Source organism: Petaurus breviceps, unplaced genomic scaffold (assembly GCF_028583685.1).
Source record: "Petaurus breviceps papuanus isolate PSGF00001 unplaced genomic scaffold, PetGlider_PUasm1.0 90352, whole genome shotgun sequence".
In the NCBI taxonomy this organism is placed as follows: Eukaryota; Metazoa; Chordata; class Mammalia; order Diprotodontia; family Petauridae; genus Petaurus; species Petaurus breviceps.
The window spans coordinates 536,217-554,057 of NW_027187228.1; the positions used below are offsets into that span (position 1 = coordinate 536,217).

At 44.7% G+C, this 17,841-nt stretch overlaps 1 protein-coding gene across 1 annotated transcript; it reads left to right on the forward strand.

The window, feature by feature from the left end:
* Positions 1 to 2,375: 2,375 nt before the first annotated feature.
* Positions 2,376 to 14,678, forward strand: PGC (progastricsin). Its single transcript, XM_069108299.1, is given in 9 exon segments — positions 2,376 to 2,437; positions 5,880 to 6,030; positions 6,886 to 7,003; positions 9,501 to 9,619; positions 10,155 to 10,358; positions 12,007 to 12,122; positions 12,683 to 12,827; positions 13,240 to 13,338; positions 14,523 to 14,678. Coding segments are annotated over 9 exon segments (1,170 nt in total).
* Positions 14,679 to 17,841: the final 3,163 nt, after the last annotated feature.

The window sequence follows — 17,841 nt, forward strand, 5'->3', positions numbered from 1 at the left end:
TGGAAAAACAAGATTTGATGAGATAGAGGTGATGGGGGAAAGCATGTTAGGCATGGAACCTATAAACAGGAGCTGGAGTGCCCTGCGTAAGGAGCAGAGAGAAGACCAATTGGACTGCATTGCCTGAAGTGGGAGGGAGCCCAATGTGCAACCGAGGCTAGAGAGTCACTGGATTGTGAAGTACTCTAAAAGACAAACGAAAGAGTTTATATTTTATCCTAGAGATAATAAGAAAATACTGGAGTTTATTATTTGTAATAGGATTGTACTGGGAGAAAACTGGAGTTTATTAACTAGGAGAGTGACAGTCAGATTTGAACCTTAAGGAAAATAGCTTTAGTAGCTGGGGAGGATGGATAGGAGAGGTGAAGGGAAGTGAGGCAGAGGGACCAGTCAGGAAGTGGGTGCAATGATCTAGGCAAGAGATGATGAGACTAAGGTGGTGTCTGTGTGAGCAGAGACAAGGGGCCTGATTCCAGTGATTCTGTGAAAGGAGAACTGTCAAGATTTGCCCCTTGACTAACTATGTGAGAGTAAAGACTGAAGGATAAAGCTGACTGAGAACCTTTGAGACTTGGAAGGATGATGGTGTCCATGACCAAAACAGGGAAGTTGGGAAGAGGGGTGAGTTTGGGAGGAAAGATAATGAGTTCTGTTTGGGTGATCTTGAATATGAGATGTTTTGGGGACAATCATTTAGCAGCGTCCAATAGGGAGTCAGTGATGTGGGACTGAGACTCAGGAATGAGGTTAGGGCTGTATATATAGATGTGGAAATCATCTGCATCATTAAACTTTTGGGAGCTGGAAAAACACCAAGAAAGTAGAGAAAGAGAAGAGGGTCTAATTTAGGTTCCATTTAGAATGACAGGGCTGACTTCTTAGCAGGGGGTTATGTTGGTGTCTTTGGCACAGATAAGGGACATGTTCTTTATCTTTGCCCTCAAAACAGATGTGCAAAACAAATTGCCCTTCCTAATTCTATTTTGCATGTCATTATTAAAATGGGTGTACATAAAAGTCTCCACTAAATTTCCTTCCCAGTTTGTCATCATTGTGTGAATGTGACTAGTTTCTCAAATAGTTTGTTAGGGAACCCCAGGCTCTAGAATGATCCTATCAAGCTAGGAAGTGTAGGCCCAGTTATGGACCAGAACCAGCCCTAGCTAAGAGTGGAAGAACTCATCACCAGAATATTGGTTATTGGATGATGAGGTTTTTTGGCCATACCAAGTTATCTATGGAATCTATGCAGTGGTAAATATTTGCACAGATGTCGGGGAATTGACATCACAGGTCTTTGTTGATGCCCTTAACCCCAACCCCAGAAGAATATAAGGTCCTTGAGGGCAAATACTACTTGATTTTTAAAATTTATATCTCTAGCCCCTAGCAAAGTGCTTGACAAAAGAGATACTTTAAAAATTCTTGTTGAATTTAACTGAATGACAGTGAAAGCAATGGGGAATTGTAGATGAACTCATGAAGAATGAGAGTTCAGAGAGAGAAGAGAAGAGGGTAGAGAGAAGAAATTTAACCCCTCTGGTCCTCTATTTCTTCCTTTAGTAAAGGAAGGGGTTGGACAAAATGCATTCTATAAATGAATTCTAAGTTTCTTTCCCTCATGGTCCCTCCCCTCATGGAGCTTACACTTACTGTTCCTGCTGGATTTAATGATTCTGCAATAGGATCAGTCTTTCTTAAGGTCTGTATCCTGGGCTCTAACCCATTGACCTTGTGCCTGATATATGGAGAAGCAGAGACCCACCACCCCATATCCTGAGGGTATCCCACCAGTCCCTCAATCTATGGGTACCTGGGTCTCTCCACTAGCCCAGACTGACTTTTCCTTACAGAAAGAGTGACCCCAAGGCCTCAAGGACTCTTTCTTCCAAAAGATTGTCTTTCCATTTTCCTTTATCAACTAAAGCCCTTCCTAATCTTTTCTCTACATAGTCCTTCTCTGTAAGCTAGAGAGCAATAGCATGACCACTTCACTCCATTCCTTTCCCCTCCCAAGCTAAATGTGATAGCCTTGGGCATGAGGAGAAGGGAGGGGGTCCCACATCTAATTTGTACTTGGTTATCTTGTTAGCATTGGCTCTATTTGTTTGGGACCAAGAGGCTCTGGGTACTTAGCAGCAGATTAAGCAGCCGTGCTTTGGATAAAATGTTAAGACCCTGTTGGCTCCTGACCTGCCATTTATACCAACTGATTATTCTGTTTACTGAGACTGGCAGAGGGAAGTGGGGAGAAGGGAAGCTACCCTATTCCAGGTGTATATATAGGAGAGGCCCCAGGGGTTCTCTTCAGCTCAGAGAATACCTCAGGAAGTGGTAACTGCAGGAGCTGCTTGAAGAAGGAACCAATCATGATGAAGTTGCTAATAATTGCCCTTGTCTGCCTCTATTTTTCAGAGGCAGGCAAGGTAATCAAGTAAGTGCTGAGTTTGGGGTGGGAGTGGGGTTGGATAAAACTGATGGCAGGGACCTGGGCACAGGAAAGAGAAGGGAGAAGGAAGCCCAGTGTACTAGGGAGAGCCCTGAATTGGGAGTCAGAATAGCTGGGTTGGAATCCTATCTGCTGCTTACTACCTGTAGTAGAATGTGCAAATCAGGTCTATTTCCGTATAACAATAATAACGGTTAGCATGTATATAGTGCCTGAAGGGTCACAAAATGCTCACAGTATTTGTAAAGTGTTGAGCACAGTGCCTGTTACACAGTGTGCACCATATAAATGCTTATCCCTATACTCCCCCTCAATTTATTTTACATGTGTTAACTCATTTGATCCTTACACCAACCCTCCGAATTAAGTGGGTTTTTAAAAAAATATTGTCCCCATTTTACAGATTAGGAAAACTGAGGCACAGAGAAGTTAAGTGATTTACCCAGGGTCCCACAGTTAGTAAGCATAATAGGTGAGATTTGAATTCAGATCTTCTGGACTCCATGTTCTTTCTCTCTATCACTGAACCATCTTTCTGCTCCCTTAGCTATACAATGAGTTAGATGAGACTCCAGAGACATTTTGGGAAAGGTATAAAAGTGTTGACTTTGCAGTCAGAGCACCTGGATTCTGATTCTGGATCTTTCACTTACAACACAGGTGACTTTGGGCAAGTCCCTTAAGCTCCCTGCCTTTTGGTTTCTTGATGTGCAAAATCAGAGGGTTAGGCTAGAAGACCTTTGAAATCCCTAGGAGCTTCAGGTCTATGATCTTAGTAAGGGGGAGGAGGACCAGGAAAGTAGGTCATTGTGTGATGATCATCAAGTAAGTCTGTAGCATCAAGACTTCAGAAAGACAAAGAAGGATCCCAAAGAAATTGGGCTATGTGGCAAATGGCCATAGGTAGGGGATTGACTCAGTGCCTCTAGGCCCATCCTTGCCAACCACAACCTCCAACTCAGAATTTCCACATCCGTGACAATTCAATTAAAACCAACAAACATTTATTAAGCACTTACTGTGTATAAGATAAGCATGGAACATTTTTTAAAAAATGAAATAGTTCCTGAAGAAACTTACATTCCATGAGGAAGGATGGATGTGATAGTGGAAGGAAACAGGTATTAAGTAAGCACCTACTATGTGCTAGGCAGTGTTGTGATCTTGGGGTCTTGGGAACCCTGAAATGGAAGGGCAGAGGGCATGGGTCTTCCTGGAAAGAATTCCATCACTCAAGCCTTCTTTCAGTCCAAGTAGTTTATTAGAACATTGCTTGGGGTGGGTTCTTAGTGAGTCTGAGCATTTGGTAGTGACAGGACTGAATTTTCATATGAAAAAATACTGTGGGAAGATTTGGATGGGATCAAGGAGTGGCAAGAATCCTGGGATGATCTGGAGGTAAGAGAGGAGGGGTCTAGGTGGAATTAAGAGGTGGAAAGTAGTCTGGGGTGGTCCAAAGGTAACAGAAAATGAAGGAATGGCTGGGTCAGAGGTAACAGAGAATGGAGGGTTGGACTAGGCCACAATGAAAGGATAGTTGAAAGGATTATTGAGTATCTAGGTGGGGCTATGTGGGAAAGTTGAGGATCTGGGTTGTGATTTTGGGGTCCTGGTACCATAACCCATTAGGTACTATGCTAAGTGCTTTACAAGTTTTTTTCTCTTTTGATCCTCACAGCAACTCTGGGAGGTAGATGTTATTGTTGGAGGGAATGACTGGTGTAGAGAGGGACCCATATGTTTTGAAGGTCTGTCACTGTCTGGGGTTCTAAGGGAGGCAGAAAAGACATGTCTAGCCTCTTTTCCTTTCCCCTTTATCTAAGAGCAACTTCCATTCTTTCCAGGAGGGGAAGGAGGAGGTTGGTTTGGAGGCCACTCTTCAGAATAGCATTATACTCATCTGTTCCCTTAAATATTTTGAGTCTAGGGGATATAACTGGGTTCCATCTAACTTTTGATTACTTTGTAATTTTGGGGAGAAGGGGGACCCCAAGCTCTATATCCAAGACTTGACCCCTTTCTTATCAAACACCAATTCCACAATGAACACCCACAGAGAATAGCAAAGAAAACTCATTTATCATAGCAGAACAGAAATCAGAGAAGGTATGCATAGGAGAATATATATCAGGCCATAGAGTGAAGAAGCTCTCCCATTGGGGGTGAAATAACTCAGCTCAGCCAAGAGAATGTCCTGGGTCCGACCTAAGAAAAAACTCCCCAAAGTCTCTAGGGTAGCAAACTGGGAACAGAGACATGATAGACACTGCTGGCTCCTCTCATGTCTTCTCAGAGGCCTTTCTTTCAGTAACCTCAAGTGGTGTTGGACTCTTCCATTTCCTCTCTTGAAGTTGGAAGCCAGAAGCACCTAAAGCAATTCAGTCCTTGAAGAGTCCTAAAGAAGACTGGTGCTCCAAGAGTCCCAAATGGGACTGACCCTGAAGAGTCCCAAAGAGGACCTCAAAGGGGACCCCTGCTTAGAGAGTCCCAAAAGGGACAGGCAATGATTGGAGCTCTCTCACCACTTGCCAGTGCCACCCTGCCCCCTCACCCAGGGCAGGGTATTCATCTCCACCAATAAGAAGAGAGCCTCCTACCTATGGACTTGGAGGAGGGGTTACATCATTATTGCCATTTTGCAATTGAGTTAACTAAGGCAGACAGAGCTGAAGTGATTTGCCCAAGGTCAAACAGCTAGTGTTCAAGGCAGATTTGCACTCAGGTCTTCCTGACTTCAGGTCTTGAGCTCTTTCCATGATGTCACCTAGCTGCCTGGGAGACAGTAGTGAGGTGGGGAGAAAGTAGAACCCATGCAGAGAAAAAAGTAGAAAAAAGAAGTGAAAAGAAAAAGTAACAAAGAAGCAGCTAGGGGGTGCTGTAGTAGATAGAGAGTGCCAGGTCTGAAGTCAGGAAGACTCATCTTCACGAGTTTAAATTTGGCCTCAGCTGCTTATTAGCGGTGTGACCCTGGACAAGCCATTTACCATGTTTTCCTGTTTCCTCACCTGTAAAATGAGCTAGAGAAAGAAATGGCAAAATCCACTCAAGTATCTTTGCCAAGAAAACACCAAATGGGGTCATGGAGAGTTGACTGAAATGAATGAACAGCAATATAAAAAAATCAATATAAAGGAACTTCTGAGTAAGGAAAGAACATACTACCAGCTGGAGTCTATCTTGGAAGATGGTATCTGAAGTGGGAAGGGTAAGACCTCATTGCTGAAAAGCTGGATCTGAAAAAGACCAGGTTGCATAGACATAGCCAAAGGTAGGAGGGAGTTATGCCTCCTGTTCTGGAGCTCTTGTTGACCTTGGTCTGTGGAGCATTTGCTGCTGGACTGGGGGGCGGGGGGGGGCTTGGTTGAGTCAGGGAGGAGGTGAGTTCTGGGACAGTTGCACTGATAACCCCTCCTCCTGCCCCTCCAAGGGTCCCTCTGAAGAGGTTCAAATCCATGAAGCAGGTGATGAAGGAGAAGGGAGTGCTGCATGACTTCTTGAAGCACCACAAACAGGATCCTGCCACCAAGTACTTCAACCAGTTTGCTGCTGGCTATGAGCCCCTGGACAATTATATGGATGTGAGTGAGCATCTTTTCTCTCTCTCTCTCTCTCTCTCTCTCTCTCTCTCTCTCTCTCTCTCTCTCTCTCTCTCTCTCTCTCTCTTCAGGCTGAAGGCTGATTCTCTGCTCTCCTGGGCCCCTTGGGATCCACAGTTCAGAGTGTGCCAGTCAGCTATGATGAGCATCTCCTGGGGGGAGGGTCCTGGATAAAAGGAGACATGCTCTCCACCCTCAGGAAACTCCCAGTTTGGCAGGGAGGGACAAAGTCCTTGCCCGGAAGGACTTTCCATTTTAATGGGGGTGACCATGTTGAGATTCAAGATGGGTCCTGCCATGTTGCTTCATTGGCAGATGACAAAGATAGAAGGGAATAGCTAAGGAACAGGTTGTATGACAGTATCAGGAGCCACAGAGATCTTGTCAGACTAGAGCACTAGGCCAAATTGAATATGATAAGACTAAGTAGGGAGAAATGTAAAGTCTTAGACTTGGATTAAAAAAATTCAACCTGTTATTAGAGTGACTCCTGAGTTAATCAGGTTTACCTTTCCCAGAGTTGTTCAAGTCAGGACTAGATGACTATGTGTCAGGTACTTAACAGAAACCATCTTTCAGCTATAGGTTGGGCTGGATGGTCTCTGAAGGCCCTTCCATCCCTAAGCTTCTGTGACTGTGGCTGGGGACTGAAGAAGAAGGTAGGTTTAAAGAATAAAATGCAACTGTGTCTTCAGCCCAGCCTTGCTAGATGCTGCCAGACCTTAGGTGGGCAAGGATGGTGTCAGGGTACAGGACAATTAGCATTTCTTAAGCAATTACTACTTGCCAGGTACAGGACAGGTCTCTGCAGTGTGTTGACCCAACCTTCCTCCCTAGATGTCCTACTATGGGGAGATCAGCATCGGGACCCCAGCCCAGAACTTCCTGGTCCTCTTTGACACTGGCTCCTCCAACCTGTGGGTGAACTCTGTCTATTGCCAGAGCGAGGCCTGCAGTGAGTATCCCTGGTGGGGATAGGATAGGGAGGGGACAAGTGGTCAGTTACAGAAAATATGGCACCTACTTCAAAGGAGGCAAGGAAGGACTGTTGGGTGAACTTGAGGGACATAATGGACTAGCACTTTTTTTAGGGTCACATAGGACACCCAAAGCAGAGCTGAGAAGAATCACTTTTATCTCATTTTATTCTACTCCAACCTACATATTTTTATGTTACAACTACTTTGTTTCGATGGAGGGGGTGGAATGCAAGTGAAGTGTAGGATTTGGTTCTGGCTCTGCCATCTTCCTAGGTAGCCAGGACATGCATACTTGTGCCATAGCTCTGGTGAATATCCTTGGGTTTGGGTCACTGTAGATCTGGCCATTGGGCAGAAATAGAAAGGTGGAGGAAAACCATTTTAGAGGGAATGGAAGGTGTGGTCAGGTATGATGGCAGCTGAGAAGGGGCAGAGGAGATAAATATGTGGAAGCTGCTGACCCCCATCACTGAAAGTGATTGTGGATCAAACCTTAGCTGCAGCCCAGTTCCCAAGGATTCTCTGTTGATCTTGAAAAGCCTGGATTCAAATCCTGTTTCTGCTTTTTTCTGACAATGTGACCACAAGCATGTTGTCCTTACTCTCCCAAAGCAACTTTTAAAAAATCTCAATGAGTACACTAGCTAGATTTCATTAAGTGCCTAGTATGTGGAGGGAAGTCAGAAGCACATAAAGCAATTCAGTCCTTGAACAGTCCTAAAGAAGACTGGTGCTCCAAGAGTTCCAAATGGGACTGACCCTGAAGAGTCCCAAAGAGGACCTCAAAGGCGACTCCTTCTCCTTCATTACCTGCTTCATGGACTTGAACCTCTTCAGAGGGACCCTTGGAGGGGCAGGAGGAGGGGCTATCAGTACAACTGTCCCAGAACTCACCTCCTCTCTGACTCAACCAAATACCCCCCCCCCCCAACCAGTCCAGCAGCAAAGGCTCCACAGGGAGCGTCTTCCCCTCCAAACTTTATTTTTCTCCTTTTTTTTTCTAATTAAAGGAGCCATCCCTTGACTCACTTTTTACAGAGGCCTATTCACCAAATGGGCATTACCCCACTCCAAGTGAGTACGTGAAAAAGCCTTAGTTTAAGAGGGTCAGGGTCTCTCATAGCATCCTGGGCCATCTCCTGCCATCCTGATGAATATCAGGTCACTGCATCCAGATGGCCCTGGAGCATAAAGTGAGAGTGGTGACCTTGCACAGCCCTCCCTCCCTCAAATCAAAGTCAATTGTAAGTCGTCATCATTTTCTTGATGCCATGGTGCTCTTTGAAAAAGAAGGACAAACACATAGTAAGACTGTAAGTTTCAGGCAATTTCTACTCTGTAAGGGTGACACATCCCCAGAATCACAGGTGTTGACCCCCCCCCCCACCCCAAAGACAGAATATCATTAGGTGTCAGATTGGAAGGTACCAACAGTAAGTACTGGAGGAGTTTGGGGGAGGGGAAGACTTCACATGGGAATCAACACTTGAACTGGGTACTGAAGAATGGCCAGGATTTGGATGCTGGGAGTTAGAGCTGGGGGAGACCTTAGAGGTTAAGTGGAAAAGAGAAGAAAGGGCACTGTTAAAGGATAAAACATGAGAATTCCACTTAGAAAAGAACAGACATGAAAGGGAAACATCTGTGGCTGTCTTCTTTAAACTTCAACCCCTGAGGGACCTTCCTCTCCCGTCCAGTAGGCCAGCTCTTCACTGTCCAAGTCTGAGGGCTGGAGGTGAATAGGTGATTCCATAAAAGGGCCATCAGAGACAGTGATAATACAAATAATGAGCCCCATGGTAGCAGGCTTTAACTGCTAACAGACTTATAGCCAGTACATAAGATAAGGAGTACAAATATTATTATTGCCATTTTACGTATGAGGAAATTGAGGCTTGTAGCACCAACATGATATTCACAGCACTAATAGTGACTATGAATATGCCGGCATAGTTCTGAATCACAAAATATAACAGATTCTCCATATAGAAGATAGAAGTAAAACATTTATTTAGATATCAAAAAGGCAAATCCCAACACCAGAAAAAAACTATCCATCATAGCAACAAAGAGGCTAATGCACCATTGCAAAGTCTTCAGACAAACACTCACAATCCTTGCTGTCTCCTTGCCTGCATCCTCTCTCTCCCCCAGCTCTAACTGCTCTGACTCACAGCTTCCTGCTCCACCCATTTAGCAAATTCCTCCCACCACTTGCTCCATGTGATTACAACTGTCCTATTAAGAGGCAAGGATGATCTTCAAATTCTTATTACCATTACAAGGCTTTAAAAGGTTATATGACTTTCCCAGAGTCATGTGGCTAATGAATAGCAGAGATGAGACTTGAACCCAGATCTTCTGATTCCATGATTGCTCTTTCCATTGCAACACAATTCAGTGAAGTGGGAAATGGGGTGATGAGATGTGGACTTACTGGCATCTACTGACATCCTCTTTTTGTCTGAGCAGCCACTCATCCCCAGTTCAACCCCAGTGACTCTTCCACCTTCTCCAGCAGTGACCAGACCTTCTCTCTTGAGTATGGAACAGGGAGTCTTACTGGATTCTTTGGCTATGACACTGTGACAGTGAGTGGTTATGGGGGAGAATGTGGTAAAAGGGAGTGCATGAGTGGACACCCAGTGGTGGGGGCATGACTCCAGTGATGGGACTTGGAAACCTGGGAGCAGAGACATGTGGGGGTCCAGCTGCCAGAGGCAGCAAGCTGAGCTCTAAGGTTCTCTTCAAGTTTGTGGAGAGACTGACCATAGACGAGAAGAAGCTCTGCCTCCCTGGATTTTCCTCCTCTTCGTTCTGCAGTGAGCTTAGTCTGGCTTCAGGAGTCTTGAGGATCATGAGCCATGTGGGGAAAAGGATCAAAGCTATGTATCATGCTTCCCCCTTGCAGAAAAGTCCCCAAATGCTGTAGGTACCCTTCCTTCTCTAACCCCTTTCCACTACAACAGCTACATCAGGACAGAGTCTGGATGGTGACCCTCTCCTCACTTGCATTACTAAGATGAGGAGACTAAGCTCCTCTGTATGCCTGAGAAAAAAGCTGTTGTCCCCATGGCTTTCTTCTGAGTTAGTCCTTCCTGATGGACTTCTCCCCCACCCCTACAGATCCAGGGCATCTCCATCACCAACCAAGAGTTTGGCCTGAGTGAGACTGAACCTGGCACCAACTTTGTGTATGCCAAGTTTGATGGGATCCTGGGCCTGGCCTATCCTTCCATCAGCTCTGGTGGGGCCACCACTGTCATGCAGGGCTTCCTGCAGGAGGACCTGCTCAATGAACCTGTCTTTGCCTTCTACCTTAGCGGGTAGGTGACTTGGCTTACTTCTTCCTCTGTTCCCTCAGCCACCTCCCGAGTCTATCTGGTCTCCTGGTGCCAGCAGGTAAAATTTTCTATGGCAGAATTTCTTAACCTGGGCTTTATGAATATCTATACAAACATATACACAATCCATATATGTTCACATATTTAACTGTTTTTCAATGTAATCAGTTTCCTTTGTAATCTTATGGATTTTATTTTATATATTTAAAAATATGATACTGTGCTAGGGGTCACAGGTTTTACCAGACCTCCAAAGGGGTATATGACACACACACAGAAAAAGCTGAAGAACCCCTCCTCTGTGGTTCTTTCCTTTCCTTTCTCCTCCCAATAGGGAAATGGATGAATTCATTGGCATTTATTGAACACTTGCCAAGAAGGTGGAATGGGGAAGGGGATGAGTCCTCTCTCTCCCCCAGCTCTAACTGCTCTGACTCACAGCTTCCTGCTCGACCCATTTAGCAAACTCCTCCCACCACTGGCTCCATGTGGTGGAGTTCCAGGGAAGGGAGGGGATGTAGGGAAGCTAAGAGGTCATCTCTGCCTTCAAGAGGCTTACTGTGGATTAGCTGATGAAGACAGGACAGTTCCTCAATCAACTTTACAAGCTTAGGCAGGTGAGGGAGACAGTGAGGAGACTGACCTGGCTGGCAAGTCTTGTGCGTGTTGGGGAACAGTGGGACATGAGTTGTACAGGGATGCTGGGGAAGCTCTAGGCCAGGCAGAGGTTTGCAATCACAGTTCTTCCCCTTCGCCCCATCTATATTCACAGATTTTGAGGGACATAAAGCCAGGAGAGGCTATAGAGAGCATTGTCCTTATTATCAGTTCAGACTGGAAAGAATCTTGGAAGTTTCCTAATCCATCCTCCCTTTAGAGATAACACAACCGGATAGGGAAAGATAAGGGTTCTCTGATTTCATTAGGAGTTCCCAGGAAGAAAGTCTACCAATGAAAGTTCTTTTTTTTTTTAATCATTCAATAGTGTCTGACTCTTTGTGACACTATCTGGGGTTTTCCCAGCAGAGCTATTGGAGTGGTTTGCCATTTCATTCTCCAACTTGTTCTGGAGATGAAGAAATTGAGGCAAACAGGGTGAAGTGACTTGACCAGGGTCACACAGCTAGTAAGTATCTGAGGCTGGTTTTGAACTCAGGAAGATGAATCTTCTTAATTCCAATCTCAGCACTCTATCCACTGCAGCACCACCTAACTGCCTCAATTCAGTTTATTATCTTGAGAATTTCAATGAGAAGTTAAGTGACTTGCTTAACCTTCACATAGCCATTCTAGTCAGAGGTGGGATTAGAATTCCACCTCCCTGCCATGCTGCTCCTGCAAAGATTCAGAGGCCTAGGAAATGCATCTTTCTGCTGCCCCAGGATGAGCTCACAGGACTCAGCTCCAAAGCTCACTGACCACTTGACCCTGGCTGCTAGAAGGGACCTTGGCTGGTCTGTTGCTCCTTCATGTGGGAAGTGGAGGAGTGACAGAAAGGTGATGAATAATCAGGGCCTGTGGGCTGAGTAAGAAAAGTTGTGGGAGGAAGAAGGGAAAGAGTAGGACCCCTTCTTCCTTGCCTGTCCCTGCCTATTCCTCAAAGCCAATATTTTCCCTGTGTCCTCAGGGATGAGAATTCTGACAATGGTGGTGAAGTCACTTTTGGAGGAGTCGATACCAGCCTGTACACTGGAGACATCTACTGGACCCCTGTCACTGAGGAAGCTTACTGGCAGATTGGCATTAGTGGGTATGTGAAGTGTGGTGGGGAGAGGGGGAAAGGGACTCAGAATGAATATATTAATGAAGATTATTTCTTCAGTGTGGAAAAATGGGGGCTTGGAGAGGAGAGATCTGAAGTCTAGGGAGAAAAGTCATGGCTCCCACAGGCTGATATCCTGAGTCTTAATATAAAATAGATTTTACAAAGAAATGATCAGATGAAATCTAGGGGAACAAATTCTATAATGGGTCTTTAAATAAGAAAGTTGAGTAAGGAGAATGGTTATGTGGGATCCATACCCCTAATCCAGGAAGGGGACTGAAGTCAGAAAACTTCCTTTGTCCCACATCCTAGCTCAAGGTAGAGAAGTGAAGCCCAGTAGAGTCATTTGCCTTGGTTTGGGGGCTACCAAGATGATCAAGGCTGGGAATTCCTCAATCTGGTTTTTCTCTGAAATAAGAGGAGTGGTATTTTGTCAGCAAAGGGCAAATTGAGGATGATGTTGGAGAGACATCCTTGAATATAGGCAAGGGGAGGGAAGGCACATAAACAAAACCTGTCTCTCATCAGTGGCTGTCTTCCTTCAGGTTCTCCATTGGTGGTGAGTCTACTGGCTGGTGCTCTGATGGTTGTCAAGCTATTGTGGATACAGGCACTTCCCTCCTCACTGTTCCCCAGGATATGTTCTCTGAGCTGATGCAGTACATTGGAGCCGAGGAAGATGAAGGAGCTGTAAGGCATCTTCTCTATGCCTCTGTTTCCTCATCTACAAAATGGGGATAATTATACTTGGATTTGGTATTTCACTGGGTTGTGGGGAGGAAATCACTCTGTACACCTTAAAGTGCTAAGTATATACAAGGTGCCATCATCATTATTGGCTCCCCTAAAAACCCTGCAGCTCTGACCCATGCATTCATTTATGAGCATTACTTGAGAGTTAGGAGTGCCTTGCTTGGCGTATGGTTTGATCAATGCTCTGGGACAGGACTGGTATGGAGATGATGGATCATAGGAGGTAGAACCTGGGCCTGGGAGTCTCTGTCCTGAACATATTCTAGAAGCTCTGAGGGCTCATGATCAGACGGGGCTCTTAAGGACCTGCCCCTACACATCTCTTCCTTCTTCTGTCTCTCTCCTCCAGTACTTTGTCAGTTGCAGCAATATCCAGAGCCTGCCTACCCTCACTTTCAACATCAATGGTGTCGACTTCCCCCTTTCTCCCTCTGCCTATGTCCTTACGGTAAGTCCCCTTCATTACCCCACCTTGGCATTCTTGCATTCTCAGGGGTGGTCTCTGTGATCAGGGAGAGTACTGGAGGGAGAAGCTACTTTCCATCTTGGGAGGAAGTGAAAAATTGATCTGTAGGTTAGAGGGGGGACCAGATCACACCCTCAGAAATACCTGGCTCCCTGCCCTCTAGGTTCCTTGGGAAGAAAAGGATGAAAGAGCACAGGTTTGGGGGTCTAGGGGAAATAGATACACCCCTATGACATAGCTCTTCCAGGATTTAATGTGATAGAATCCTAGACTCCCAGTACTGGAAAGGGTATCAGTGATAATCTGGTCCAGCTCTCACACAAAAGAGTCATCTCTGCTATGACATCTCCATGAGGTGGTCTTCAACATCAGCTTGAATACTCTCAGGGATGGGAAGCTCACTTTCTCATGGGGCAGCCTTTTGCATTGTGCAGGTCCTCCCCTGGGGCCAAGAGCAGAGAGAGATGGTTAGAGGTCAATACTTAGCCCTCTCTGGTTACTGGATTGGTCCTTCCTCAGGGCAACTTCCCTCACTTGGCTTCTGTACCCCATTTGGTAATTGTCTTGAAGGACTATGGGGCACAGCAAAGAGAGATAGGCAGATAAGTAGGGAGATACATAGATGGATAGATAGATATATGAAATAAGGCATCAGTGAAGTGTTCACTATGTGCCAGGCAGTATGCTAAGAAGTTCAATATAGCTCACATGATATGCTAATCAATCAGTGAATAAGAAACATTAAGTAATGTGCTCAGCATGGTGCTAGGCATGGAGTGTAGGGGTGTGTGTGTGTTGGGGGAATATGGAGAGATAGAAAACATAACCTGGGCTCTTTTGGATTTTCCAGCATAAGTGAAAAAGATATTAAACAACAAAGAGAAAGAACAATGATGCCAAGCAATGACTGTTCATTTCCTGCCCCTGCTTTCCCATCTCTTTAGCAGCAAGATTAATCTAGGGAGGGACAGGTCCTTATGAGAAGGGGTGGTCACTGAAGGTTTTCTTCGGAAGATTTAGAACTTTCCTGCCCAGAGAAAGAAATTGAAGCCTATGACAAATATCTTCTGCTCAGTGTTACACTACCAGAGAGTCAAGGCCAGCTTCCTAGAGGAAGTGTGTCTTCATGGGTTGATGGACTCATCTTCTCTTCTTCTCACCTCCAGGGCAATAGTGACTACTGTGAGGTGGGGATCATGTCCACTTACCTGGCTTCTGAGAGTGGCCAGCCCCTCTGGATCCTTGGGGATGTTTTCCTCAGGAACTACTACTCTGTCTTCGACCTGGGCAACAATAAAGTGGGGTTTGCCAACCTGGCCTAAGATCCTCTTTCAGTTTTTTTTTCCATCTCTCTGGCTCTTGGAATTGTCCTCAACTCTTCTTGTCTTCTTCCCTCCCTTTCTGTCTCTCCTGATGGATTCTGGAACTTCATTGTGGGGCCTGGGAATGTGTAAATAAAATTCGTTTTAATCCACCATTCATTTGTCCATTCATTCGACATGTATCAAGCCTTTACTACATGGGAAACTATGTACTAGGTATTGGAGATGGTGCCTCCAGATGTTTTATATCTATATGGCATGATCCCAGCTGTTACTGAGATCATAGTCTCATAGAGAGATAGAAATACCAACATTGGTTAACGACATGATAAACCCATTAGAGAAATTTCAAAGAAAATGTTATATGAAGTCTCAGACAGGATGGGAGAGAAGGTAATTACTGATTAGTGGAGCATTCTGGCTTCTGATTGCTCTTTGTGGGGTGGGAGGAGCTGGGATGTTGGGCAAGGATAAGAAACTTCAACACTTGGATGGAGTTGGGCCTATTCTGTTGTAGAATTTGGTTTTAGCACCAAGTGTCAAATTGGGATTGTTTTATCCTGAACAGGTCTATCTACTGATCGTGTTCTACTCTTTTAGTAAGCCCAAAGTGTTTCTTCTGCAATATCTATCAATCAATCATCTAACAAGAATTTATTCATCACCTACTCTATGTGCCGGACACAGGTTCTCCTCAAACTACTGTAACTTCTCTTGATCACTCTCAGGTCCCACACTTCCTGTCTCCCACTGTTTCCTCAATTCTTCCTATGAACACTGTGTACTCTACTCCATCAGCTAAGCTTCATCCCCCAACTAACTCCTTATCTTCCCACAATCTAATGTCTGCTTCCTCCCGTCCGAATTAGAATGTGTCTAACCTTTTTAAATAATCCAAGTCCCTCCTATCTCATGTATAACAACCATGTCTCCCCTATTTCCCTGGAAGATTCCCAAGGGCTGAGACTTTCCCTGCAACTAGGAGGTCTCCATGGACAAGGCTTTTGACCATGTCTTCACTATTTGACCAGGAGCTCCCAAGGATAGGAACCAGATCTTTGTCTTCTTACTTCTTCCTAACTCCTAGTGGAAGGTTCTGCCCCCAGTACCCTACAACCCTTAATCTAAGCATCATAACAGGGATGACAATCAGGCATTGTTATAAAAAATATTAACTTCCCAGGGTCCCCCAAGGTTCTGCGATCATATGAGCCAAATTCTGTCTTAGGGACTTGATCTCGAGGATATAATTTTCTCTCTTTTGGATAATTATACTCTGACCCCAGAACAAAATTCCAAGGAAATTTCTTTCTTTTTTTTTCGATGTTTCAAACACAATTTTGTTCTTATCTGCCAAGGGCTCTTAACATTTTCTGTACCATATGCTCTTCAGGCAATGTGATGAAACCTGTGGACCTTTTTTCATAATACCATGTTTAATGCATAAAATAAAATCCATAGTATTAGCGAGCAAGGCAATCATATTGAACTACAATCACCCAATTAAAAAAAAAATTCTCAAACCCCAGGTTAAGAACTCACAATGAAAAAGGAATGAATATCAGAGTAATAAACAAAGCATTGTCCTTGAACTTTGTGCTTGGACTGCAGCAATCTTAGATTTGCAACTCAAGGGGTAAGTAATTGTATCCCAAACAGCTAAATAATGTGGTCCAAAACATTAATTATATATTTGAAACGGCTTGTTGCTGTTTGCCCTTTTTCTAGGAGGACCTGTGCCATCCTGGTTATTGTCTTGACTTGTTGCTGAATTGGATTTAAGTGAGGCAGAATTGCCCAAAGTCTTCAGCCTCACTTTCTTCCTGAGTCAGTGGCAGGACAGAATCAAGATGATTGGTGATAACCCAGAAGGCAGTGAATGACCTTGACCAAACTCTAAGTGATGCACAGTGCCTGTGCTTCAGCCTCCTTCATGGCCATAAGAAATAATTGTTCTCATTCACCCATTCCACCAGGGGAAGTCTTCATATGCTTGGGGTAAACATCCCCCTACTTCACCCACAGGTTCAAGACCAGCCTCTCAGTTACCCCCAACCTGGTTTGGCCTGTCTGCCCAGATGGTTTACCAGGGTATGACTGCTGCTCATGCTACAGCTTCTTGGAGCCACGGGTGAGAGCTGGACAGAAGGTGGACACTGAAGAAGGAGAGGTCTCAGTAAGCCCTCACACCAGAGGAGCCAGTGCTCTTGCAACACCCCATATACACCCCTTTTTTAAACCATGTTTAAACTTCTGCTTTCAGTCTGAAGGGCTCTCATTTCCTTCAGCATCCCAAAGATGTGTTCTGCTCAGGCTCATAATAGATGGTATCACTCTACCCAACTGCTATCACAAGACAGTTCCCTGTAAACCTATATCTCGGATTCTGGCCTTCAGCTCCATTTTCCCGTAGGCCCTCACTTTCATCCCAGTTGTCTGGGCAGTCAGACTGTCCTACCAGTGCTGGATCCATGACAGCCTGCATGTGTTGCCAGAGAGTAGGCATGGCAACTGACTCCAAATTAGGCTTTCCAATACGTTTTCTCACACCCAAAGGAAGGGCTTCTCACAGGTGCAGCTGGATGAAAGGAGATAGTAGTAGAGGTTGTCTTCTTATGAAAGACAAAGGACTTGGGTTTTTCTGTCTTTAATAGCTACTTTATTACCACACATTTTAACCTATATCTTTCCATATACACATATCAGATGTAAATCTTAGTTAAGTCTATTCTTGCAATAACTCTCAGCAGTACAATATGCATTCTAATGGTCCCTGAGTTTTGTTGCTTAGACTGTCAGGTTTCTAATATGACTTCTGATCATATGGAACAGGAGAGTTTGGACCTTAATGCTCAAGGTGACTAGGTAATTTTTCCCAAATTCACCAATAAAATGATGATGATGATGATTATTTTTACAAATATGGTTTCTTTTTTCAGTATCTCCATCATCAAGTAATAAAAGTTTGAACTAAATTTTTGGTTCTCCTTGGATAGACATAGTGATTACTTTCTAGAAGGGTCTCCATTCTCCTCTTTCTGCTTGCAGTAGAGAGAATACCATCTCTAGTCAGAAGATCTAAGTTCTAATCTCAGTTCTGCTCCTAGGGCAAGTCACTTCTTTATGGGCCTCAGTTTCTTCCTCCATGGAGTGAAGGAATTGG